Consider the following 27,688-nt stretch of genomic DNA (forward strand, 5'->3'; position numbering starts at 1 on the left):
CAGACCCTTACGGAAGGCAGAGCTTCCCGGTATCGCCGAGTGGGCCCTGAGGGCTGAGGCTGGGCACCCCTGCGCACCCCTGCTGAGTGCCCGGCCACCAGAAAGACAGATCCCCCAACTTTCCTTCTCCCTGACCCGGCGCCCTTCCTGGGGAACAAACTCTCCCTTACCCTCAGCGGGGCTGGGGCCTCAGTCTGCGACATACAGTGGGACTCCCATGTCTGCATGCCTGAGGTGGGCGGAAGGGGGCGGTGGGTGCTGGGAAGACATCCGTCCGCTTGCAGCTCCGCTGAGTCTCCAGCACCTGAAAAGCCGCGGCCGAGGCCTGACGGACCAGCCTAGCCGAGATATCGGGGGCGGGGCAGCCCAAGCCCAAACTGGCGGCTGGACCCGACTCCAACTCGTCCCTCCCCAGTCCGGGACAGAGAGTCGGGAGGAGCTTGAACTGAGCTTCGGCTCCCTACTGGGCCTGGGCCCGGCCCCCACTGGTGCCACCTCCCTCCCTTCCTGGCCAGGTTCCCGGCCCACACTCGGCCCTGGCCCGGCCCAGACCCGGCCCTCTGCGGCTCCTCCGGGCTCCAGGTTGGCGCAAACAAAGCCCTGATTGACTGCCCGGAGGGGCGGGCCTCGCTGCATGGCCTCCTCCTCCCCTCCCAGGCCGCCAGGGATTTGCCGGGAAGGGCGGGGGCAGGGGGAGACTCCCGGGGGTGAGCAGGACCGCGGGGGGCCGAGTCCTCGGGCTCGAGAAGATTGTGTCCACCCGCTGCCCGAGGCTCAGGCTGTCCCCTCAGGTCGTCCTCTTCAAGTCCAAGGAGGGACATGGGAGCTCCTGAGGGCAGGGTGGGGTTCCTCGCGGGCCAGCTGTCGTCCTAGGGTCCCCGGGGCCACCTCAGTTGCGGGCTGCTTGTGAGGAAGAAGGGAATGGGAGCAGGAACAGGAGGGGTCTTCCCGAGGCTCGGGGTTGATCTATGTCGGTTCTAGAGCCTGCGGGGAAAAGAGGGCAGGAGAACAGGATAGTTTGTGCTCCCTTTTTTCCATTTTAACTTTTCCTCTAACGGGCATCCAGGCAAGAACAGGGTTCAGTAGTTTGGGAAGGGAGCTGGGGGAGGCAGTGGCGGCTGGAGTAGGTAGGCGAGTAAAAGGAGGAGGAAGGGCTGGGGAGAAGAGCGAGGCTGTAGCGGCTGCCTGTTGAGGGAGGAAGAGGTGGGGGGTGTGGAGGAGGGGGAGGAGAGAGAGATGACATGGGGAGAGGAGGAGGGGGGTTGGACGTGGGAGGAGGAGGAGAGGGCTCGAGGGACCTTCTGTCGCGGGACGGGCTGGCCAGCTGGGGCGCGGAGCCTGGAGAAGGAGGCAGCGGCAGCGGCAGCAGCAGCCCTCCGAGCAGCAGCAGCTGCAGCAGCAGAAACAAGTACCAGCCACACAGCGGCTCCTCTGGCCCAAGCAGCCACAGTCCCCCCGCCGCGATGGCGCTGCAAAGCCAGGCGAGCGAGGAAGCAAAGGGGCCCTGGCAGGAGGCAGACCAGGAACAGCAGGAGCCGGTGGGTAGCCCAGAGCCGGAGCCTGAGCCGGAGCCTGAGCCCGAGCCCGTGCCAGTGCCCCCGCCCGAACCCCAGCCGGAGCCCCAGCCCCTACCGGACCCCGCACCCCTGCCGGAGCTGGAGTTCGAGTCCGAGCGGGTGCACGAACCCGAGCCCACGCCTACGGTAGAGACCCGCGGCACCGCGCGCGGCTTCCAGCCTCCCGAAGGTGGCTTCGGCTGGGTAGTGGTGTTCGCTGCCACCTGGTGCAACGGCTCCATCTTCGGCATCCATAACTCTGTCGGGATCCTCTACTCCATGCTGCTAGAGGAGGAAAAGGAAAAAAATCGCCAAGTGGAGTTCCAAGCAGGTGAGTGGCCCCGCACGCCCCACTTGGCATTTTGGGCAAGGGTGGCCGCTCCCGCTGCCACCGACCCCATACCTCCCGGTCCGAGGCGCCCCTCCAACGCGCCTCTCCGACTCCTCCCCTTACCCCTTACCCCTTACCCCTTGCCCCTTTCCCATGGCTCTCCTAGGGTGCGGGTTGCGGGGCTCTGGGCGGCCTCGCCTGGGGAGACTAGGTGCAAGGCGTCCCGGGGGTACGAACTGGGACATTCATTGATCCTTGGCAAGCAATGGACTTTTTTTTTTTTGCCCTGGGACAAATCTAAATGCACCTTTCGGGTTTAAGGTACCTTTGCCCGTGTGTGCTGGGGGAAAATATTTGCAGGACTTTTTTTTTTTTTTGGGAGGTGGGGAGAAGTCATGAGGAGAGGAGAGAGTTGAGAGGCGGGGCGGGCTCTGAGAGAAGCACTGTACCGCCGATCTCCGCAGCAGCCCCCCGGTTCCTTTGGGGAAGCGGAGGTGTTTTCTGTTAAAAACACTTTAGGAATCCTGATGATTATGAGCGAAGAGTCAAACACATGGCAGGCGTGCGTGTCTGCAGGAGAGAAAGGGAGGGAGAGAGTTAGAGTCGGGGTGTGAGTGCGTCTCTGGCCGCCGCCGTTACGGCCCAGCTGGGCCCGGCAGTCCTCTGCCGCCCCGCGGGAGTGAATGGATCTCCGTGCCCTATGAGCCGAGCCCCAAAGCGGGCGGGGAGGCGGTCTCCGCAGTCTCCTGCCAGAGAGGCGTGAGGCCGCAGGCAGGCTGGGCCCTGCTGCTCACTCCGCACCGCCCCCAACCTCAGCCCTGCCTTCCCCGGCACCCCGCGCCTCTCTGCTACCGGTGGGGTGCCTCGTTCGGCCTACAGCCTGAATGCCAGACCCGCCACTCCAGCTTTCGCCTGGAGCTGACTTGATCTCAGACAGAGTTGGGGGGCATAGCCCTCGCTCTCCGGGCCAGTGGACGCAAGACCCCAGGCGTGTGCGCTCTTCGCATTGAGGCCGCCTGTGAGCTGGGAGAAGTCAGAGGAACCATCTCGCTTTCCCAGCAAAGCCGCTGGCGAAATCCCTCAGCAGTTCTGGTGAGGGATTCAGACGAAGACGGGGGATTGGGATGCCTTCTCTGGCAAGGCTTGCTCCCTCTCGTGGCTCCTCAGGACAGCTCGACTCTTGCCACCAGCCCCAAGTTCACCACTCAGAATATGTGGCTTTTCGCAGTGCTGCCCTGGGACTGAGGAGTTCCATCCTCTCGCCAACCTCCAACCCCCACATATTTCTGCTGCCATTTGAGGGGACCTGGGAATTATTAAGTGAACATAGAAACCTTGAATTCTGGAGTGTCCACCTGTGGATTCCCTGGGCCCTCTCCCACCAATTTCAACCGAGGACTTGTGGTTTTAGTTTGCAGCTTTGCTGGACTTCCCTGGCAGAAGGGGCTTTGGGGATCTTGGTGCCTCAGACCTTGTGATCCACTGGCACAGCAGCAGTGTGCAGGCCCCATTGAAGATAGTGCGTCAGTGGCTGTCAAAGGAAGTCTCTTGACTACCCAGGCCCACTGTGATGCTGGAGTGGAGGGGTCCTGGGACAGTGTAGAGCAACTTCTGCGGGGAAGATGGCTGCCACAGTCACCCCTGGGACCACCTTTTTCCCTGCTTTGATGCAGTTCAGGGGCTCCTGGGAAAGCAGGCAGTGTAGGGACTCATGCTGTTGCCTAGGTTACCTCTAAGGGCACCTGCTGAGCATTGCCCTGTGGTTGAAGGCAGGCTGTTGGCCTTCAGGATCAGTGAGTGGCAAAGTCTGAGTGAAACTTGATGAGAAGCAGTAGAGGCTAGGCTGAAGCTAGGCCCTGGCATTTATATGGTGTGAGGAGGCCTAGAGCTGTGATCTTAGGAGTGTATAATAAAACTTGGAAAAACCACTATTTTACCAGGAAGAGGCTCACTGCTGGGGAACAGACTTCAAAGTAGGTGATCATAGGGGACTCAGGGGGAGGGCTGGCTGGGACTTTCCGGTCAAGACCTCACAGTGCAGCTAGAGGGTGGGAGTGGGGGTGGGGGTGCAGTGGGCTATGCAGAGGTGTGGCTAGTGCATACTCTGACACAGACCAGGTTCACTGAGGGGCTGAAGTCACTGGTTTAAATTATAGTGAGTATAGGTCAGGAAGAAACAGAAAGGAATTTGGTATGTCCCTAGGGTCTCAGAATACTTTGGCTTGGGTCCTTGCTGTGGTGTATCTTGAACTCATTGACATTATTTTTGATACTAGAGATTCTCAGGGACACCACAGTTTTTATTTTGGAAAAGTCAGGAACACCCTACCACATTATGGAGCTCCTAGAAATCTCATCCTCAGTACTACCTTTCTTGAGCCCTTCAACTTTCCCAAGCAACCATTCAGATCCTGAGATTCTGAATGTCTTTGTCTGCAGACACTTTCTGCTGTTTACTCAAAATTTCCCAGCCATCTGTGCCACAGCACTGGTGTCTCAAAGGGATAGAAGAAGCTAATAGAAGTTTATATCATTTTTATCAGCCAGTATTTGTCCAATAGCCATTCTGGGAGAAACAGAATGTACACCCCCACGCTCAAGGAATTTGGTGCGTTGTCCATTTTTATTAATATCTGACATGACTTCCATCTCTAAGAGTCTATGAATTTGGTGTTTGGAGGCACCTCGTAACCCAATTTCTCTTTGACTAGGCCTAATATCTTCACAGACCTAAAGCTGTGTTCATTGGCTTAATGGGTGGAAGGTCCTGCAGATGATTGGGATTGTTGTGAGGAAGCCCCACAGAAAGGTAGTTTTTTATACTTTATTTTTAGAGATGGGATCTTGCTCTGTTGCCCAGATTGGAGTGTAGTGGCACAGTCATATTTCACGACACCCTCAAACTCCTGGGTGCAAGCAATCCTCCCACCTCAGCCTCTCAAGTAGCTAGAACTACAGGCATGCGCCACCACACCCGGCTAATTTTTATTTATTTATTTATTTTTCTAAAAACAGACTCTTGCTTTGTTGCCCAGGCTGGTCTCAAACTCCTGGCCTCGAGCAGTCCTACTGCCTCAGCCTCCCAAGTAGCTGGGAAGAAAGGTAGTTTTGATGTTTGAGGAACAGCTCCACATCAGAGTGCCTCTGGGCATGGGAAAAAACCACAGAAGTTAGAAGGGATATGGGATTCAGGCCTTACTAGAGCATGCAATGTGCAGTTTTTGTGGACCCTTTGATGCATACAGTTTTGTGGTGTCACCAGCTGTATATCTTATCCCCTCTCTTCACCAGTTTTGGAGTAAAGCCAACTTTCCCTGGGTCCTAGGCTTGGGTGGATTGGCAGGCAAAAGGTTCCTGAGAGGGAGGCAAGTGATCAAAGTCTGGTTTAGTGAAAAAAGGGAGAAGATCAGGAGGGAAATGAGCCTGTATTTCTTGCCAAGATCATGGGAAATTTGGGAGTTCCCCAACCCAGACCAAACAGCAGACAGGACAGGAGGCAACCAGGCAATTCTGTGGAAAGTAAAGGCCCAAGCATAGCTTCCTGGGGTGGTAGGGAAGCCTTTTGGAGGAAAGAGGGGAAAGAGAAGCAAGACGCCATTGACTGTAGGCTCCAGCTCAATATTGGGACCCTGAGTTGGACCTGCAATAGAGTTAGGGTTGGGAGTTCAGAAGACAAGGCAGAACAAGCCAGAGTTGCTAACATTGGCTCTATGCTTAAGTCTTTTTAAAAGTACTCCAGAGTAAAACTTGAGCCATAAAATATGGAAGGCATTTTTGTTTTACTGGGCAGTTTATAAGCATGGTCCTTGTAAGCTCCCAAGGGGGGTCAAGGCTGAGGCTCTCATCACCAGAGAAAGGGACAATGGTCAGGAAGGTTCACTACTAGGCACAAGATAGTTCAGGCTGATGGTCCACTCTGACGGAAACAGAATTTTCTAGGCATGGGGAAGAATGATGCACTCTGCCTTTGGGTGAACCAAGAGTCCCAAGGTTGGGTGGGGCCAGGTAGAGTAGACTGTCTTTCTCCTTCTCACCTTAGGGGTTTTCATTGCTTGGTTCAGTGTCTCATTGGACTGTAACACTAAATTGCTGACTTTGGGAGCAAAGTATATTTTGAGCAAATCTGCCAATCTCTTGACTTCAGCTGAAGGCTCTTGACTACTGTCCAGCAGAGCTAGATCAGGGTGGCTTAGCGCCTGCTGTGGTGCTTCAAGCCACATAGCCCTTGGCCAGGCATCTCTCAAGTCATTCCCCTGCCCCCTTTCCAACCAAATGGGATCTTGACCTATGACCATGACTGATACTGAAAGGGATGAGAACAAGAGGTTGGGTCATTTGGAGGCCAACCAGGAGGATGCTTGTTTGAGTTGAGGTAGCTGGTTGAGGCTGGATGCCTGGATCACTGTCCAGTGGCCTCAAATGCTCATTCTAAGTCTAAAAAAGCAAGACCCAGGGCCAAATCTGGACTCCCCAAAGCTGGCAGTCTCAGTAATACCAGCTAGGTAGTAACTGTGACTTAGACAACTTGTGCCCCTAACTTATTCTGTGACTTTGGACAGGCACTTCACCTCTCTTTATGTCAGTTTATCTATCTATAAAATGAGAGGGTTTGACTAAATAAACTTTCTAGCCCTACCATTCTATCCTTGTAAAATTATGCGATATCTTATTCTTTACTATTCATATGTCATACATTTTGACTCGGTTAAGCAAATAAAAGTTTGTTAAGCTGCCTGAATGATGGTGAGGATGGGTTGGGAGAAGATTGGGAAAGCAAGGAAAAGCCATATAGACATCATTTCCCCAGGTCATTTGTATTTAAAGACTATGGGGCTGCCCATGGGTATAGATGTGTTTAAAAATTACCCACTCCTTTTTACCCAGTATGTAAGGGCAACCCTGCATGTGGAGCTGCTTTTTCCAGAGTGTCCTGATTGATATAGACCTGGGTCTCCAAGAGAACTCCCTTGATGTGGCAGGCAAGCAGGGTGGGTCTGTATGCTGCTGTTTTCCAGCATTTGAACCTGTTCCTCAAAAGTATTAAATTATGAACATTTCCTCAAGCCTCAATTTGGACCCCTCTTCTGAAATTTAATTTCCCACAGCACAGTCTTATTTCTCAGAAATGCATAGTCAGTGTGACCTTGGTTTGCTGTTACTTCCAGCTAGCAGAGGAAACGGATTCCTAAATGAGGTTCCCTTCAGAGGTCTTCAAACAGGGCGTTTTGATAGCTGGCTCAGGGCCACTGCCTGGATCCTGCTGTGGTGGGTTTAGGGAGGGTTGCTACTGTAATCCTGGAGAAGGCCCATTAGATGTCCACAATCCCTGGTCAACTGCAGCGTCAGGGCTTAGCTGAGAGTGTGCCTAGGGAAGTAATAGGCACAGAGCTCTCTTTCCTTTTCCTTGGAAGTCATTGGCAGTATTGCCTCCAGCCCATGAAGAGTAAACAAGCAGCTGGACTGTCAACATTTGTAGAAGTATATAAAGGATGCCATCTCAACCTTTTGAGCAGACCAGTTTCCCAGGAAGATGCACTGCTTTTCCCACCAGCCTTATTTTATGGTTTTGTTGCATTTTGGAAAGATAAAAACTATTCTTTTCAGATTGTGTGAACGACGGAGTGGGATTTCTTGTCTTGAAAGGAGTTGTCTCACTTGAGATTGAATGAATGAACCCTAGAGAAAAGGCTTTGTTCTACACATATACACAAGTGCGCACGCGCGCGCGTGCGCGCGCACACACACACACACACACATACCCTACACCCTAAGCCATAGATTATGAATATTGCATCTGAAATAAGTCATTTCCCATCTGTTCATGTAATTAGGTGTACCAGAGGCTTCTGTAAAGATTATGCTGTACTAGTGCAAAGGAACCAGACTAAGAAGCTTGCTAGGCGAGGGTGATGAAAAGAGTATGGCCAGCCTGGGTTGTACCTCTTGAGCTGGACCCATTTGCAACTCCCCAGCAGTGGGGCTGGGAAACTTTATTGCAAGTTTCTTTCTCCCTTCATCCTCCTGTATCTCTCCCAGTATTCAAAGATTACTGGGAAGCGGGTTTAGGCAACCCCAGCTCTCTCTGGCTTTAGGGGTGACAGAAGACTAAACCTAGAGAGATTTCATCACCTGCCTGAAGTTAGGTGCTATGGTAGATAATGTGAAATCGCTTGACACCTCCTTGTGGATGGGGAATGTGGCCTGTTTGGGTGGCTTGAGGAAGTGCAGCCTCTTCACCCTAGGAGTCTCACCCTCTTTTATCCTCTACTTTGCTCCAGTTTCCAGCATTGGTGGGAGAAGGGATGAAATTGGCTGTCCCAATCACATATTTTCTCAGCTTCTCCTACTTTCACAGTGCATTTTTTATCACGTTTGCTATATGTGCCATACCCTTTTTTCCCAGTATTGTTCCCTCTCTTCTTTTTCTTCCTACTGCTCAATTAGAGGAACAATTGGGGTTTGGGATGTTGTATAGGCCCAACTCCTGCCAGAGTCACAGGCCCACTCCTACACATCCTACAGAGGCCTCCCTTCCCCCTTTCCCCTTCCTTTCCTCTTTTACTTTCCACTTTCTGGGTGAAGGGTGACTTTCGATGGAGCACTCAAGAGTGTGGAAGCCATCACCTCTGGATTTTTGCATTAAGATAGCTGCTATGACACCCTTTTTGTCACTTCTACACCTCTTTCCACAGCCCTAGTAACCCAGCTCAGGAGACAGTATTGTAGAAAGTCTTACTCAATAATATTCAACAGATGTCCTCGTTACTTGTATTCCTTTCTTTTCAAATCCTGACTATCATTGTCCCCCATCTCCTGGGCCAGCTGAACTTCCAGAGATTTCATATTGGTTTTTGGTAGCTTCCGTGTTTCTGGTTCATTCTATTTTGAGCCCCTGACATCTATTTTCTTGCCAAAACTGCTGCACAGTTGGTTGTACAGGGGTCAGAGAAGGGACAAGACAGACACTTAAGTCCTAACTAGAGTCAAAAGTGCCTTTACAGGAAGATTGCTCCAGCCCAGGAGGTTGAGGCTACAGTGAGCCACGATCACACCACTGCACCTATCTCAAAAACAAAAAGAAAGAAAAAGAAAAAAATAGGCCAGGCCCAGTGGCTCAAGCCTGTAATCCCAGCATTTTGGGAGGCTGTGGCAGGAGGATCACTTGAGCCCAGGAGTTTGAGGCCAGCCTGGGCAACATAGGGATACCCCGTCTCTACAAAAAAATTTTTTTAAAACTAGGCTGGCATAGTGGCACATGCCTGTGGTCACAGGTACTTGGAAGGCTGAGATACTAGGATCTCTTGAGCCAAGGCGGTTGATGTTGCAATGAGCCATGATAACACCACTGCACTCCAGCCTGGGTGACAAGTGAGACCATGTCTCAAAAAAAAAAAAGTGCCTTCAGGGAGGGTGGAGGTGGGGGAGTGAAGCTCCCAGTTTAGTTGCTCTTCTGCTTTTACACGGCTGAAGGGGAAAAGAAAGGGAAATGTTGCCAAACAAGCAATGCCCACACCATCTTTTTCCTCAACTTAACCCATGGATCTCCTCACCCACCCGCTTATCCAGACTAGAAGGATATATGCATGCACTCATGTGTCCAGACCTATGTGTATGTGTGTACAGCAGGGTGTGTGATGTCTCTCCAAGCCAATTAGCACAGTTACTTAGAACATGGTGCCTATGAGACTGAGGTCACAGATTCAGTCACTTGTTCAGGTCACTGAGCTTCTCACAAAGAAAAGAGCTCTTCCTTTGTTCATGGCCCATGTCCCTTGTGTGGAGCTGTCACTAATGCTAGGGGAGACCAGGTAGAAGAATAGAGATGACTTCTTATAAGCCTTCCCTGCTACTGGGAAAAAAATGTGAAGCACACAGCCTAATGATGGCTGCTCTGCTGCATTCCACGATGGAGTTCCGTTGACATTTACCTCCTTACATTTGCCTAATATGCACCCTAATAAGTATAATAATAGTGGTCGTAGTAATAATAATAATAATTGCCAATATTTATTTTACATTTAGCAATTAAGTCTGTGTGAGGCACTATACTAAGCACTTTACATGTAACAACTCATTTTAATTCTCAACTACCTTATGAGGTAGGTACCATTATTTCCTCTATTTCACAGATAAAGAGAAGCACACAAATTAAGTAACTTGCTCAAACTCATAGCAGATAATGGCTGAGCCAGGATTTGGACCCAGACAGTTTGAGTTTAGAACTCCTGCTTTCAGACCTCATCTAAGACATAGTGAAGGTGTAGGGGACAACTACCAAGGGAGTTGCAGTTTTTCATTCCTGTACCTTCCGGCATCCTTATGACTCAAGGATAAAAAGAGATGACCAAGAAGTTGTTAATAAATCAAAAGATTGATAGTCTCATGATACATGGCATACTCTTCTAACTACCCATTTTACTCTACCCAGATCTACATGCAAAGGGTCATAATTCTTGAGTCCAAAAGGTCCATAGAAACTTTCTCTTCAAAATGCAAATCAAAACCGCAGTGGGATACCATCTCACACCAGTCAGAATGGCTATTATTAAAAAGTCAAAAAATAACAGGTACTGGTAAGGTTGTATAGAAAAAGGAACACTTATACACTGTTGGTGGAAATGTGAATTAGTTCAGCTGGAAACAGTTTGGAGTTTGTTGTTGTTGTTGTTGTTGTTGTTTTGAGACAGCATCTCACTGTCGCCCAGGCTGGAGTGCAGTGGCACAATCTCGGCTCATTGCAGCCTTGACCTCCCAGACTCAAGGGATCGTCCCACCTAGGCCTCCCAAGTTGCTGGGACTACAGGTGCACATGACCACACCCAGCTAATTTTTGTATTTTTTGTAGAGATGGGGTTTCTTCATGTTGCCCAGGCTGATCTCGAACTCTTGGACTCAAGCCATCGGCCCTCGTTGGCCTCCCAAAGTGCTGGGATTACAGGCGTGTGCCACTGCACCCAGCCTCAGTTTGGAGATTTCTCAAAGAATTTAAAACAGAACTACTGTTTGACCCAGCAATCCCATTACTGGGTACATAGTCAAAGGAAAACAAATCATTCTACCAAAGATGACACATGCTTGTGTATGTTCATTGCAGCACTATTTACAGTAGCAAAGACATGGAATCAACCTAGGTGCTCATTGATGGTGGATCAGATAAACCAAATGTGGTAGATATACACCATGAAATATTATGCAGTCATAAAAAGAATGAAATTATGTCCTTTGCAACAACATGGATACAACATGGATGCAGCCAGAGGCCATTATCCTAAGCGAATTAACAAACAGAAAACCAAATACCACATGTTCTCACTTATAAGTGAGAGCTAAACATTGAGTGTACATGGACATAAAGATGGGAACAATAGACACTGGAGACTACTAGATGGGGAAGGGTGGGAAGGGGGTGAGAGTTTACAAACTACCCATCAGGTACCATACTCACTAGCTGGGTTACAGGATCATCCTGCACCAAACCTCAGCAACATGCAATTTACCCATGTAACAAACCTGTACATGTACACCTGAACCTAAAATAAAAGTTGAAAAAGAAACTGTCTCTTCTTAGTTGTTTAGCCCTGAGCAAGTCACATAACTTTCTGGGCTTCAGTATTCTTATCTACAAAATAAGACAAACAGTATCTACTTTAATTAAAGACTATGAAGGGTCCAATGAAAGTGTGAGTATGTGAAAGATCTTTGTAAATTACGAAGTGGTTGTTATTATTATCTTTTTCCAGCCTCTAAAAACAGAGTCCCTATCCATTTCTCTAAATGTTTCTCTAAGTATTTCCTCCCAGTCTCCCACCTTCCCACTCCATCTTTTCCATGTGCCCACTGTGTTCTTCTGCAATTTGACCCCTGTGTCCTGTAGCTAAATACTAACTGTGTTTTCTTTGTTCCTCAGTTCTCTGAGAGCCCAGGGAGAGGAGGGGCCAGATCCCAGGTCATATACATTCAAGGAAGCAAGGCATGTTGAAATATTTACAGCACTTGGCAGGAGCTCACAAACCTCCCTACAAGTCAAGGACTGAGTTTTTTTAGTAGGAGTTGCTACGGGTTGGGGGCAGATGGTGGGGTGGAGTTAGGGTGTCACTTCCTCCCGAGGGTCTCTCACAGAGCCTCTGTTATCCTGCAGGTAACGAAGAATAAGGAAAGGGATATTTAGGGTCAGAAGGTCTGGGCTAGGGGACATCAAGCATAGAAGGAGCTTTGCTCCTTTGTATTCAGCTTTGGAATGGGCCAGTTTCCTTGTGTTCTGAACAGGATAGCCCCAGAGAACAGAGGCCATAGGATTGTGGCGTTCACAAAGAAGGATTGCAAAAGCAGTTTTGATTAAGCATTTCAATGGCCACTAAGGGAGTTTTCATTAAGACCAGCTAGTAGGCAAATCAGAGCAAAAATGTTTTGCTTTTTTGTTGCAAACAACAAAACAAAATTCCTAAACCCTTCTTTAAGATTAAGATTTCAAATATACTAGGACTCACCATATTGATTTTCAGTAATTTAAATGCCTTCTGATCTGGAAGGCATTTTGGAAATCACATAATCTTACTCCCTCTGGTTCCCATCTTTTTTTTTTTTTTTTTGAGACGGGGTCTTGCTCTTTCGCCCAGCCCGGAGTGCAGTGGCGCAATCTCGGCTCACTGCAGGCTCCGCCTCCCGGGTTCACGCCATTCTCCTGCCTCAGCCCCCCGAGTAGCTGGGACTACAGGCGCCCGCCACTGCACCCGGCTAATTTTTTGTATTTTTAGTAGAGACGGGGTTTCACCGTGTTAACCAGGATGGTCTCGATCTCCTGACCTCGTGATCCGCCCGCCTCGGCCTCCTAAAGTGCTGGGATTACAGGCGTGAGCCACCGCGCCCGACCTGGTTCCCATCTTAAGGTGAAAAACTGAGACCTGGAAAGGTGTGACTTTAATCAGCATTGTGAGTAGACGCTTGTAGTGGAGGTTGGTCAGAGGACTGGGGAATAAGGGGTAGGCTGCTGTCACATTAGGTGTTCCCCAACTCAATCACTGGCGTTCTTCTCCCCTTTCTCTCTCCCTGAACTTTTCAAAGTCAATCCCCAGGCACTACTTTGTGGAAAGAGATGGAGACAAAATTCAAAAGGTATGATGGTGAAAAGTCTCTTTCCCACTCCTATCTCCCAGCCACCCTGTTTCCCTCCCTAAAGGCCACCAGTGTTATCTGGTGTGTCCCTTCAGAGATACTCTGTATATGTACAAGAAATTGTGTGTGTGCACATGTGTGTGTGTATACCCTACCCTTAACACTTTCAACTTTTACTATAGATTAAAGAGCACACAGGCCAGGCATGGTGGCTCACACCTGTAATCCCAGCACTTTGAGAGGCCGAGGTGGGTGGATCACTTGAGGTCAGGAGTTCAAGACCAGCCTGGCCAAAATGGTGAAATCCCGTCTCTACCAAAAATATAAAAATTAGCCGGGCGCAGTGGTGTGCACCTGTAATCCCAGCTACTTGGGAGGCTGAGGCAGGAGAATTGCTTGAACCCAGGAAGCGGAGGCTGCAGTGAGCCGAGACTGTGCCACTGCACTCCAGCCTTGGCAACACAGAGAGACTCTGTCTCAAAAAAAAAAAAGTACCCGTGCAGATTTCTTACGTGGGTAAATTATGTGGCGCTGAGGCTTGGGGTCTTAATGATCCTATCACCCAAGCCGTAAGTATAGTACCCAACAAGTGGTCCCTCAGCCCATGCACCCCTCCCTCCCCTGTCTAGTGATCCCCAATGTCGATTGTTCCCATCTTTATGATCATGTGTATTCAATGTTTAGCTCCCACTTATAAGAACATGTGGTATGCCCTACTTGTAAAGTACAAATGGTAGGCTACCATCCACCTTATCCTCCACCTTGCTTTTCATACTTCGAACTATATCTTGGTACATTAAGTTCATAAAGTCTTCATTTTTTTTAATGATTGCACCATATTCCATTTTATGGCCACATCACAATGTATTTAATCAACACCTTACATTCAGACTGCTACTAACCTTTGACTATGGGGCTTTAGTGTCAAACAGTGCTAGATTCAGATTACTTTCCACATGACTTGCCTTGACAAAGTTTTAAAACTTCTTGGAGTCTGAGTTTTCTCATACATAAAATAAGTATAATAATACTATCTGTCATTGCTGGTGTGGAGATTAAATGAGATGAGGCATGTAAAACATCTAGCATACAGCCTAGCATGTACTAAGTGTTCACTAAGTGTTTGTGCTCTCCCTGCTCACAAGCCTTCCCTATACCTTCCACCTTCAATTCAATTAATATTGGTTGAATTCAAGTCAATAGGTCTTTGACCTATGTTAGACTGGACCTTGGATGCACCAGAGAAGGAAAAGGGTCCCTCAAGAAGTGTATGATTCCTTTGAGAAGACATAACACACCAAACAGCTACAGTTGTGCTAAGTAGTTAAAAAAAAGTGTGTATGTTACATTGAATGCAATTTTCATGTGGTGATGTAGAAAAAGAGAAATGATTGCGAGGGCAGGAGGAATCAAGGCCCTGATAGAATTGGAATTTGAAATAGGGTTTAGCTAAGTGGAGAATTGGGCAGTGGCAGAGTGGGGGCTGAGAATTGGACAGTTGGGCTGTTGCTTGGATTCTGGGTCTTTGCCCTCTGGCAGCCTAGTCAGTCACTGTTCCCCAGTGGGAGGGGTGGGAGGGGCAGGAGGAGAGGAAAATACTGAGGACATTTGGGGAGAAGGACACGGGGAGGGGGAATGTTTGGGCACTGGGCCACAGAATGAGGTGCCTACAGATGGTTTGTGGCACAGCCCACTCAGCCCCCACCACCTGCTCTTCCATGTCAGCTGCCCAGGTGTATTTCTAAGAGGTCCAAGGAAAAGAAGAGCACAAGTAGCAGCAGCTCTCAACCCCTCACTCTGTGTCCCAAACAGGTCCCCAGATCCCATAAGCCCTAGGAGAGGGAAGAATATTGAATGATAATAATCCCCTGTGTGTGTGGCCATTGTAGTTTACATCTTAGTTTTTTTTTTTTTTTTTTTTTTTTTTTTTTTTTTTTTTTTGAGACGGAGTGTCATTCTGTCTCCCAGGCTGGAGTGCAGTGGCGTGATCTCGGCTTCTCGGCTCACTGCAACCTCCGCCTCCCAGGTTCAAGCAATTCTCCTGCCTCACCCTCCCAAGTAGCTGGGATTACAGGCACAGGTCACCATGCCCAGCTAATTTTTGTATTTTTTTTAGTAGAGACGGGGTTTCACCATGTTGGTCAGGCTGGTCTTGAACTCCTGACCTTTTGATCCGCCCGCCTCGGCCTCCCAAAGTGCTGGGATTACAGGCATGAGCCACCGCACCCAGCCCTACATCTTAGTTTACATTGATACTTGCAACAGAGGCAGTTATGAAATAAAATACCCAATTGAATTTCATCATGTGCCAATATCTTTGGTCACATCAAGTGCTATGTTGGGAGTTTCTGGAAAATGAAAGTCAACGTTGTTTGTATTACTTAGGGAAAAGTTCATTGCAGTGAAGGACTGTATAGAGATTCATATTCCCGCTTTACAGTTGCAGAAAATGGACAGCATTTTCATTGAGGGCAAGTGAGTGCCCTGAGATAATACATTTAATATTTAGCAGATTAAGCCCAGGAGTTCGAGGCTGCATTGAGTTCTAATGATGCCACTGCACCCTAGCCTGGACGAAAGAGCAAGATCCCATCTCTAATATATATGTATATGTATATCTATATATATATGTATGTATATATATGTCTATATATATGTATGTGCGTATATATCTATCTATATGTAAGTATGTATATATATATGTATGTGTGTATATATATATATATATTTAGTGGATCTGGGACTATAACCAAGGCCTCCCAATTCCATGTTCTATGGGGGAAGAAATGTAGAAGCTACCTGAAAGGTGGAATAAAAATTTTCCTAAACTTAGTAGCAGCTTAAAGTTTAAGTGTATGGGTAAGAAGCAGTATAGTATGATGAAACAAAGAACTGAGAGTCTAAAAGTTCAGGGGCTCATGAAAGGAAGGATCTGGACATAAATAATGCCTGCTGGCTGGGATCAAGAAAGAGCACTAGACTAAGAGTCAGGAGACCTGGGTTCTGGTTCTGGCTCTGTTACTGGCTGTCTTTCTGACCCTGCCAAGTCCCTTCCCCTTTCTCAATTTCAAATTTCTCCACTTATGCATTGAGAAAGTTGAACTTCCCAGAGACTTAGTGACACTTAGAACCAATGGTATCTGTAAACCAAGGAGGCTTTGGGAACTTCCTGACAAGGGGCTGAGGGTGATGGAGAGTGGTGAGGTTGTGAGTGGAAGAGAACTTCTCTGATGAAAATGGAAAACAGATCCTCTCAAATTTGAGCAAAGGTGAGTTTTGGAAAGGGTATCTATCTCATAGTCTCTATCCTATATCCTTGGAGAATTCTATCCAAGAGAGGGGAAAAAGAAAGACAGTGTGTGTGTGTGCGTGTGCGCACGCGGGTGCGCGTGCACAAGTGAGCAAGAATCTCAATGCGAAGCTAATATTTGGTGGGACAGATTGTGAGATGCTGAGTCAATATCTCTGGAAATCTCTTTAATAATCTCCACTTTAAGATCACTTTTCTAAGACGTTGGTTTTACTTTTAAAAAGGGGTTTATGTCTTATGGGTAAGATACTATTGAAAGTCCCCCTTTCATGGAGCCCACTTGAGTGAGCCACACTGTCTGGATTAATCCTGGCTCCACCATTCACTAGCTGTATGTTGTGGTAAGGCACTTAAACCCTCTGTGCCTCTATTTCCTCATTTGTAACAGGAAGATAGCAAAAGTACTTACCACATAGGGTTATTAAATGGGTTGCTATCTATATCTATATATGTATCCCTAGCTAGCTAGCTTAGAACAGTGCCTGGCATATGCAAAGTACTATGTAAATGTTTCCTATTCTTATTATCTACTGAGTAGACTACAGCTCACGCATCTATACAGCTGGGTTTCAGAGAGCAAGTATGACCCCCAAATGAGCCCAAAGGAGCTCAGTATTACCCAGTCAGAAATTTAGGGGTTTAGGGGTTGCTTATCAAGGTACCTTCTAGGCTGTTCTGATGTTGGCCACACCTAGGACCAGATTAAGACCTTTAGAGGTTCTAAATACTGGTTTACTGATGGCCAAATTCTGGAATAATTAAATCTATGTTTTTCTCATTTGATGGTGGTCCTGCTTCACTGGTGCCCTAAGCTCATGCTCATCCATCTATTGGATAATCCTGTACTGGCCACGCCAGCCTGTATGCTCCTCCCTATGCTCTGGAGGGAACCAATGACTAAGAGGGGTCTACACATTCACAAAGAACAGTTTTGAACCCAAGCTGCTCCATCCACAGCGGGGTGCCCTGTGTCCCAGCTTCTGAGAGCTTAACTTGCCAAGCCTCGTGACCTCCTTGCCGGTTGGGACCTCCCATCCTGTTACTTGGAAGGATGGTCTATCTTCTGGGGCCAGGGGAAGAGGAGGACAAATGCCTGGAAGTCCAAATAAGGCCCCCTGCAGGAAGCTCTAAACATTAGCAAGTTAAAGTTCTAGTGACAAGTTCAGATGACTGAGCATGGTCATGATACAGAAGAGGAATGTGTGAGGCTCTTTTGCCTCTACATGAGGAGGAGATCAAGCTCCTTCCCTGAACCCTAACTTGTTCAAGGCCTTCAGGTCAGTGTTCCTGGAAAACTTGGAGTCACTATCAGTATCTTCACTACCCTACGCATCTTGGCCAGGTTCTAACCATCCAAATGCTGAACAGCACAGTTTTATGTTCCAAGAGCCAGTGTTTTTTGCCTTACCCTAGATATTTTGCCTATAGAAAAACTAGCCAAAAGCAAGGTTTCCTTAGATCTCCTGGCCAAACAGCTGCAGGGAACTGGTGGCCTGGATAAGGGAGGTCAGCAGGACTCCAGACAGGTTTATTTGCTGCCTTCCTCACAGAATATCTCAAACATGGAAAGTTCAGGTGAAACCGGTCAGACCAGATGTTGGGAGCCTGCAGCTTTTAGGAAGAGAAGATAGATAGATCCACAGGCAGCCAGAAGAGAGAATAGGGAGGTAAAAAACCTATTGTTCCAGCTCCTAATCACAGGACCCTCACCTTCATCTCACACCTATGGGCTCCAGCGTATCACTTGCTTAAGAAGGCAATGGCTCATCTGTGTCCCATGAGTGGATCTGGTTATTATCTCCAGGTAAGACCACCCAACCTAAAGGCTACTTTCCAAGCCATGGCTCAACAGAGACTAACATTTGCCTTGAGGCTCTCTTTTTAAAAATGGAATCTGTTTTTAGCACTAAAGGAAAAGATAGCCTTGGAGTGGGAAGTCATAAAGAAGACCCCAAACTTCAACTCTCCTTTGCCTCACTTTTCCACATGCTTTGTGGTATAGGGTAAGGCACAAGATCTTGTAACAGACAGACCAATGTTAGAGTCCTGGATTTGCCATTTACCTGATCTGCAATCTTGACCAAGTCTGAGCTTCACTCCCTATCTGTAAAAAAGGGGCAGTGGGAGCATCATAATCCCTACCTCATAGTCTTACGATAAGGTTCAAATAAAAAAATGGATGTGAAAGCCCTTTGAAAACAGCTTTGAATTATCATCATGATTACCACATACATAAGTTTATCTATAGACTTGCACATGTGCTTATGCATGTATAGCCAGATTGATATACCACCCATGATGCACACGTGTATAAGCAACCACTTATATGTACAAAACTACACATACATCTGATCTTAAGCCTGAACTCATGACATAGACAATTAAAAGTGCATACACATACACATTTATCCATATGGATATACTTTCTCCTTCTCTCACACACATACACCCACACAAGCAAATGTATATGTATCTCTGTAAGTGTGTGCATGCATATGTGTGTACATCTACAGCCTCATAGCTGTACAGGTGAGCATACCATACACTTCAGCTTCTCCGTAGATAATCCAGTTTTCTGGGGGTCTGACAAAGGCCCTGTTCGTAAATTCCTCCACTTGATACTGATAATGTCCCTTTTGCCCTTGCTGAGGCTTCTTCTCTGCCTCCACCTTGTTTGCAGAGTAGCACAGCTGCTGCAAAAATTCAAGCTGCAGTATGTGACATACACATGTCTGGGGAACATGGATCCTTGTCCAGTTGCTCTTTGAATAGCACTACGACTCTAGCCTGCACAGTATATTTATAGCCATGTTTGCAAAGAGCTGACAGCATTTTCAGACTTTTTTCAAAACGTAGTTAATCCAGCCACAAAAATAGTCACTGGCCCACATGCCCCAAAGCTAAAAGAAATTGGGCAGCGTGCCTAATGAAAATTAGTCACAGAGCCTAAATGAAGTTGAAGTTGAATCAAGCTCTCTCTCTCTCATTCTCTCTCTCTCTGGCTTGCTCTTTCTTTCTTTCTTCTTTCTTTCTTTCTTTCTTTCTTTCTTTCTTTCTTTCTTTCTTTTTTCTTTCTTTCTGCTTTCTTTCTTCTTTCTTTCTTTCTTTCTTTCTTTCTTTCTTTCTTTCTTTCTTTCTTTCTTTCTTTCTTTCTTCTTTCTTTCCCTTCCTTCCTTCCTTCCTTCTTTCTCTTTCTTTCTTTCTTCTTTCTTTCCTCCTTTCTTTTTTTTTTTTTTTTTTTTTTTTTTTTGAGACGGAGTCTCGCTCTGTCACCCAGGCTGGAGTGCAGTGGCGCAATCTCGGCTCACTGCAAGCTCCGCCTCCCGGGTTCACGCCATTCTCCTGCCTCAGCCTCTCCGAGTAGCTGGGACTACAGGAGCCCGCCACCACGCCCGGCTAATTTTTTGTATTTTTAGTAGAGACGGGGTTTCACCGTGGTCTCGATCTCCTGACCTCGTGATCCGCCCGCCTCGGCCTCCCAAAGTGCTGGGATTACAAGCGTGAGCCACCGCGCCCGGCACCTTCTTTCTTTTTTTCTTTCTTTCTTTTCTTTCTCTTTCTTCTCTTTCTCTCTGCCTGCCTGCCTGCCTTTCTTCCTTCCTTCCTTCCTTTCTTTTTTTTTTGAGACAGGGCCTCACTCTGTTGCCCAGGCTGGAGTACAGTGGTGTGATCATGGTTCACTGCAGCCTTGATCACCTGGGCTCAGGTGATTCTTCCACCTCAGCCTCCTTGTGTAGCTGGGACTATAGACATGCACCACCAGGCCTGGCTAATTTTTTTTTTTTTTGTAGAGATGAGGTCTCACTGGTCTCAAACTCTTAGGCTCAAGTGATCCTCCTGCCTCAACCTCCCAAAGTGTTGGGATTACAGGTGTCACCCACCACACCCAGCCTCACTCTTGCACTTTCTCTCTCTCCCTTTTCCCTTCCTGCCCTCTCTTTGCCACTGCTTTTTATTCTAAGGATCTCTAAGCCCAGGGTATGTGTGGTGGGGGAGTGGGGGGTGGTACCATGAAGTATATTTGCTTCAAAGAGATCCTGGGGTCATTAGAGCCTAAGGTTTTGGAGAGACAAGGAGGAGGAAGAGGGAAAGAAGAGGGAAAAGTGAGGGTATTGAGGATTATAAGCAAGAGGAACATAGTTGGGGAATTAAATGAGGTGAGACCAAAAGGAGAAAAATTACACCCACTTTGAGGCCAACTAGAATTTTGGTGGCTGGATACCTTCTCAAACCAAATGGCAGAGTCCTTCAGCCTCCCCTCAATCACTAGAATGTAGGCTAGAAAATTGTTTTGCTTATTTGCAAGGTTGGAACAAAAAAGAATTCCTAGTGATAGAGTTGAAGAATTAAGCATGGTTAGAGGGGAGCAAGATGGTTTCTCAGGAAGAGAGAGGCCTGGGCTTCATGTAATGGGCTCATCTTAGTTGTCCCAGCCATGACCAGGGTGAAGAGGGTTTTAGAGAGGGAGTAGGGTTATCATATCATTTGTTGTCCAAATTGGGACACTTTTGAGAGTGAAAGAGAACACTATTAATATTTTTGTTGGAACCACAGGCATAAACTAGAATTGTCCCAGGAAAACCAAGATATGCATTCATTGTATGTTTAGAACAAATCGCTCCAGCTTGCCGGGAAAGGGGAAACTATAAGGGCTCCTCACAAGATGTCTTTAAAAAAGGCGTGTGTGTGTTTTGTTTTGTTTGTGTGTGTATATGTGTGTGTGTTGGTTTGGGCAGTACAGAGTAGGGCAGGGAGATTATTCAGCCTTTTCAGCCTTGGGACTGGAGATTGTTTACTCTGAATATAAATTCCTTTTTTTTTTTTTTTTTTTTTTTTTGCTGCTGTACATAAATATGTAATGGAGCTCTTAGCCAAGTGTGTTTATTTCCTGGTCAACTTCAGAAGAGAAGAGAAGAGAGAGAGTCAATTGTGGTGTGTGGTTTTGTGTATTGTGTGTTTGTGTTTGCGTCAAAGCTGTGAAAGTATGTATGTGTGTGAGTGGGATTGTAAGTATATCCAACTGTGTGTAACTATGGGCATGCATGTAGATGTGGATGTGTGTGGACTTGAACATGGATGTGGTAAGAATAAATGAGGGTGTGTGTGTGTGTGTGGGTTTGTGTGTGTGTGCATGTGCATGCATGAGCATGGATAGGGTAGAGTCAGATCTGACCTCTGGTTCACTGAGTTGTGAACCCCTTAACTTTCAAAGAGCAATCACATAGACGACCACTTCATTTTACACGTGAGGAAAAAGGCATGTGTAACGAGACCTACACACTTTGTTTTTTTTGAGAGGGAGTCTGTCTCTGTTGCCCAGGCTGGAGTGCAGTGGCGCCATCTTGGCTCACTGCAAGCTCTGCCTCCTGGATTTTTTTTTTTTTTTAGATGGAGTCTGTCTCTGTCGCCCAGGCTAGAGTGCAGTGGCACATCTCGGCTCACTGCAAGCTCCACCTCCCCGATTCACGCCATTCTGTAGCCTCAGCCTCCCAAATAGCTGGGATTACAGGTGTCCGCCACCATGCCCGGCTAATTTTTGTATTTTTAGTAGAGACAGGGTTTCACCATGTTGGCCAGGCTGGTCTCGAACTCCTGACCTCAAGGTAATCCACCTGACTTGGCCTCCCAAAGTGCTGGGAATACAGGCATGAGCCACTGCACCAGGCAGAGACCTACACACTTTTACAATTTGCTTGGCAATGATTGAAAGTATACTAGCAGCAGTCACAATAATCCCGATTGGGAACCAGCTGCTAATCCATGCATTGGAATAAAAGCCCAGTATTTATTTAAGGTTCCTGCAAACAATGAGTGCTTGTCAAGGTGGGGAGAGGGAGCTGCCTAAGAGTAAGCTTGAGGTGTCTGTAGGCCTAGACTTAAGCAGAAGGAGATTTGACAAATGGCTGATCCACCAGGCCTGTCTCCCTGAAGGACCATGTCCAGCAGTGGAAACTTTCCAGGGCTTTGAATATGTTCAACTCCCCACCTCACCAAGACCACCACCTAGAGATTTGGTTTGCCTTGGAGACAAACCTTGATCTCTATTAGAGATCCACTAGAGGCCTTCACAGGATGCAGGCCAGACATAAGCTGAAAGTGTCCCCAGACTGGGCAATAAGAGACAGGAAAGCCTCCCCCTTACCCCCAGCCTCTGATCTTCCTGTACCTGCCCTCATCACTTCAGGTTCTGGGGCAGGGGAAATGGCTAGAGATGCCCCAGGAGTATCAGGGCTGGCTGTTGAAATGGGAATTTGCAGCCGGGTGCCGTGGCTCATGCCTGTAATCTCAGCACTTTCGGAGGCCGAGGCGGGCGGATCACCTGAGGTTGGGAGTTGAAGACCAGCCTGACCAACATGGAGAAACCCCGTCTCTACTAAAAATACAAAATTAGCCAGGTGTGGTGGCGCATTCCTATAATCCCAGCTACTTGGGAGGCTGAGGAAGGAGAATCGCTTGAACCCAGGAGGCAGAGGTTGCCGTGAGCCGAGAACACGCCATCGCACTCCAGCCTGAGCAACAAGAGTGAAAACTCCGTCTCAAAAAAAAAAAGAAATGGGAACTTGTGCCCCCAGGAGAAGGCTGGGTGGCAGCCATTAGCCTCATTAGCGTTGGCCGAGGAATTGGTCATGCAAGTTATGGTAGCCCATTGCTAACGCAGCTAAAATCCAAAACCACTGTTCATTTCTCATCTGAACAAATTCATCTTGCTTGAACCTCTGTTTAGGCTGTACCCATTTGTCTGACCAGTCACACAAAAGATGAGACAAAAGAGTGTGGGGTGCTCCAGCATAGCTCTGAGAAAACAGTCCAGGTCTCATGTCCTAGTGATATACCAGTTCAGGTTCAGCCAATATTCATTGAGCATTTACTATGTACGTAACATGATGTTAGACTTTTACATGTATTAATTATTTCATTGAATCCTTACAATAGCCCTGTGAAGTAGGATTAGTCCCATTAAGACACTCCAAGAGGGCCAGGCGCAGTGGCTCACGCCTGTAATCCCAGCACTTTGGGAGGCCAAGGCTGGTGGATCATGAGGTCAGGAATTCAAGACCAGCCTGGCCAATATGGTGAAAGCCCGTCCCTACTAAAAATACAAAAAAACTAGCCAGGCATGGTGGCACACGCCTGTAGTCCCAGCTATTTGGGAGGCTGAGGCAGGAGAATCACTTGAACCCAGGAGGCGGAGGTTGCAGTGAGCTGAGATTGTGCCACTGCACTCCATCCTGGGCAACAGAGGGAGACTTCGTCAAAAAAGAAAAGACACTCCAAGAGGTGAAGTGGCTTGCTCAAAGTAAAACAGCTAGGAGTGGGAAAGTGAGAATTCAGTCTTAACTCTGCTTGACTAAAATAAATTGAGAGCCTGCTGCATGCTAGACATTATGCTAAAATGTTTCCATGGATTATCTTACTTAGGCCTCAAAATAGCTTTATGAGGGGATATTCCTCCCTTTTTTTTTTTTCACACATTAGAGTATTGAGGAACAGAAATGTTAAGTGACTCATCCAAGGTCAAGTGCTAGTATTCACAGTAGATCCAGGATTCAAATACAGACCTGTGACTCTCAAGCCTAGGGTCATCTCTTCTCTGCTCCTCTGTGGATATCTGATTCCATATCTAGATGATTCCTAAGGCCCCTTCCAGCTTTGACATTCCAGAGGTCAGCAACTCTATGGTAATCCTTCCCCATGAACTCAAGCAGCCTTGGGCCCCTTGGCTGTAATCTGCCATTCTCTCCTCCCCACTAGGCTCTCTCCATGTGTGGTGCAGAAAAAGAGTGGGTGAGTGACCCCTAGTCAGCTCGGGCTGAGTTGGCCCCGGGCTCTGACTCAGCTGCCTCACTCCTGGCCCCAGGTCTCAGGTGAGGTACTTTCTGTAACAGTATCCAGAAGGTGCTCTGGGTTCTAGGCCTGGGCCCTGTAACTCTCTCCCTCCTGAGAAAAACAGGAAATATCTCCTTAAATTGGCAAATAAGAAATTCCTGCAAAATGGGCCCAGGGAAGCCACTCCATTCCTTGTGTGATTGTGCCTGTGTTTGTGTGCATCCTTCTCTGAGTGCATGATACAGCTAGAAGGAGTTGCAGACAGAGGCTAACCTTGATTCTGCATTGTCCACAGCCCTCCTGGGTGGGCTGAGATGAATATTTTCTTCCCTGCCCGCCCCATCATACCTTTTCCTCTTGGAAGCTGCTGATGGATTTTCTATCCCCTTCTGCATCTTGAGCAGAAGAGGAAGGCAGTTTGGCTCACAGAGTAATATTGTCCAGAGTCTGGTACCAGGTGTGTATGTGTGTGCATGTGTGTCTGGGAGCAGGGGCAGGAGGAGGTGGTGGTATTAGGCTGGCTCCAGCAGAGCACTGCTCAGGGTCTGGAATAAGCTAAGTTGCTTGTGGAGGCAACATCTGAGGGAAAGGAGTTTCCCTGGGAGACCCCTGAGTAGCACTTACAAAATTAATATGGGGAAGGGGCTGTGGTTCAGATACAAAAACCACTCATTCTTCATCTTCCCTCATCCTCATGCTCTCTGTATTCCCTCTCCATACTGCCTCCCTCTTCAATCCTGGCTGTCCTGGCACCATATCCTGCCCCTGACTCCTCTACCCTTGCTATTTGTTACAGGGGAAGGAGCATGCCACAAGGTATCTGAAAGCTTGGGTTCTACCACTATCTGAAAATTTTACCACTATCTCCCTCCCTCCCTGACTTTGGGAAAGGTGCTTTACTGCCCTGAACCTCAGTTCTCTCATTTGTAAAGACCAGCCTGTTTTTTAAAGTTTGACACAGGGTTAAATGGGAAAAATATATGGAAAAAACATCTAAGAGATTTCTGTTGCTTGTTTTGAAGATCAAATGAGAGAATGACCTGGAAATACTTGGTGAGCCCTAAAGTACTGTTCAAAAAGGAGGAGTTGTTATTGTTAATATTCCTTGCTGCCTGACTGCCCTTCCATATACACAATAATGCAAATTTGCCCAGCCTAGCTTATGTCCTGTCCGCCTCCACTGTTTGCTGTAAAGATGAGGTGATCATCTGCTTCTGTAATGTCTATGTCCATGACAGAGAATCACACAGGATTCTCACAGCATCCTCTTTCCTCTTCCATGGACAAACGTAGCTGGGCTTTTCTGCACAGAAAGGCCTTGTCATCACACCCACAGGAGCAGTGACAACCTCAAATCAATGCAAACCATAAGAGAGATCTATTTGGGAAGATGCAGCTTGTCTCTGGATATTATTATTAGCCCATTATTGCAGATAAGGAACTTGAGGCGCAGAGAAGTGAAGGGCACATAGATAATAAGTGGCAAGTTAGAAGTTGCGTGTATGTGTGTGTGTGTGTGTGTGTGTGTGCTTGCACATGTGTGCATGCATTGAGGTGGGTAGGAAGTTTTTCTGGAAACATATGAGAGGCAAGGGATCTGGATTCACTATTAAGATAACCATCAGTCTCCGTGAATCAAATAAAACCAGGCAGCAAGCCTAATAAAAATTAGGCAATGGATCAAAAAGATACTGACTGTGCACTACTTTTCTGCCTCCTTCTCTATTCGGCTTGTGTTCCTGCAAGAAGACATTTCATTTCACTATATATAGCACATTTTGCTAGATGTTATGATAGGAGTGGATCAAGGGGAGATAGAGAACGATGTCTCATGTCTGTATGTCTTATGTCTGTACGAACAGACATACATACACTCATGCCATACTTGAATCAAGGTAGACCATGACAGATCTACCTTGATTATAAACCACTATATCTCTCCTTATGAAGCATTATACTCAATTGTTAGCTCTTACTGTTACAGCTAACAATTGAGTATAATTCTTCATAAAGAGAGATATAGTGATTCTAGCACCTAACACAATGCACTATACATAGTCAGTGCTTGATAAGTTTGTATTGAAATGAAATGAGGGCCAGGAGTGGGAGAACATGAGCAAGTTTGGGGAAAGGCATTGTGGGCAAGAGGGGCCAAGTGGTTCATGCCTCTCACTCCAGGCATGCTGGGCAAAGCCAGGATCCACTGCTGACTTCTCAGGTCTTATTTGCAAGGCTGCTTTAAAGGTGCTTTTTGTTTGGGTTTGTTTTCCGACATCATTGTTCTTAGCAACCAAGGTCAGATTTTTAGCTTTTCCTTTGACTGCTAACCATGCCCCTCTGCCTAAGAAATCCCACAGGAAGCCTCCAAGCTTCACTTTGCTTCTAGACACCTGGAAAATGACTCTCCCACTTCCTTGCCCTGTCTACAGACTCTGATTCTAGTTGCGAGGGCCAAGATTTTTTTGCCCCCTCCTCTTCCCCTGGGACCAATCAGGTTTCTGACCTCCAGGGTAGAGCCACACTCTCATTGATCCTCTGTCCAAGTCTAGAATTCCCAAAGCATGGTCTGCCTCATCTGTGCTCCAGGTGCGACTGAGCAGGATAAATTTCTCACACATTGGTCCTGTCCTTCCCTGGGAAGCCTGGCTTTCCCACTCCCACTTACCTAAGTCAATTCTCTGCTTTAAGGCTGGGCACGGTTGCTCACATGTGTAATCCTAGGACTTTGGGAGGCTGAGGGTTGAGCCCAGGAGTTTGAGACCAGCCTGGGCAATATGGCGAAACCCCATCTCTGCAAAAAAATACAAAAATTAGCCAGGCGTGGTGGCACACGCCTGTAGTTCCACCTACTTAGGAGGCTGAGGTGGAAAGATCTCTTGAGCTGGGAGATCGAGGCTGCAGTGAGCCATGATCGTACCACTGCACTCTAGCCTGGGTGACAGAGTAAGACCCTGTTTCAAAACAAACAAACAAACAAACAAACAAAACAACCAACCAAACAAACCAAAATTCTCTGCTTTATTCCCCTTCATGAGAAAAGCTGGCAAGGTGAACAGACTCCTCTCTTGCTAGCCCACTGCCATCTTTGGATAGGTCAGGCAGATAGACTCCTGAGTTCCAGTAGATTCTGCCACATAATTATCCAGGGTTCAATAATTTAAGCTTACCTACCTCTTATTGCAAAGACCAGAGTACTGATGAGGTAAACTTGCAGCAGAAGAAAATTAAGCCAAAAGAAAGAACTTCTCAACTTAGGATTTTAAAGCATTGTGACAGAGACAGTTCTCCCTAAGCCTTTAGGTTCAACCTCCTGTCTCTGGCCATGCCAGAGAGATGAAGGTCTCTATTTTCTTACTGTGGGAAGTTCAAATTTTGGCCTAAGGCCTGGGTGAAGATGAGGATGACAGAATGACGGAGTTACCTGTTTGCAACAGAGAATGCATTCCTCCCCACCCTGTCCTGCCCCAACATGTAACTGAATATCTTTCCTTTTGCCACCCCTCAATAGGCTTTTGCCCTTCTCTTCCTAAATACGGTTATTAAGTTATTGAC

At 47.4% G+C, this 27,688-nt stretch overlaps 1 protein-coding gene across 1 annotated transcript in view; it reads left to right on the top strand.

Moving 5' to 3' along the window:
• The first annotated feature begins 1,266 nt into the window (after positions 1–1,266).
• The window catches only part of SLC16A2 (solute carrier family 16 member 2), a 116,541-nt gene continuing 90,119 nt past the window's right edge, over positions 1,267–27,688 (top strand). The window contains exon 1 of the mRNA XM_055268400.2: positions 1,267–1,887. Within this exon, the coding sequence (XP_055124375.1) occupies positions 1,464–1,887 (424 nt within the window). The 5' untranslated portion in view covers positions 1,267–1,463. The remainder of the gene's footprint in view (positions 1,888–27,688) is intronic.

The sequence above is a fragment of the Symphalangus syndactylus genome, chromosome X (assembly GCF_028878055.3).
Source record: "Symphalangus syndactylus isolate Jambi chromosome X, NHGRI_mSymSyn1-v2.1_pri, whole genome shotgun sequence".
Classification (NCBI taxonomy): domain Eukaryota; kingdom Metazoa; phylum Chordata; class Mammalia; order Primates; family Hylobatidae; genus Symphalangus; species Symphalangus syndactylus.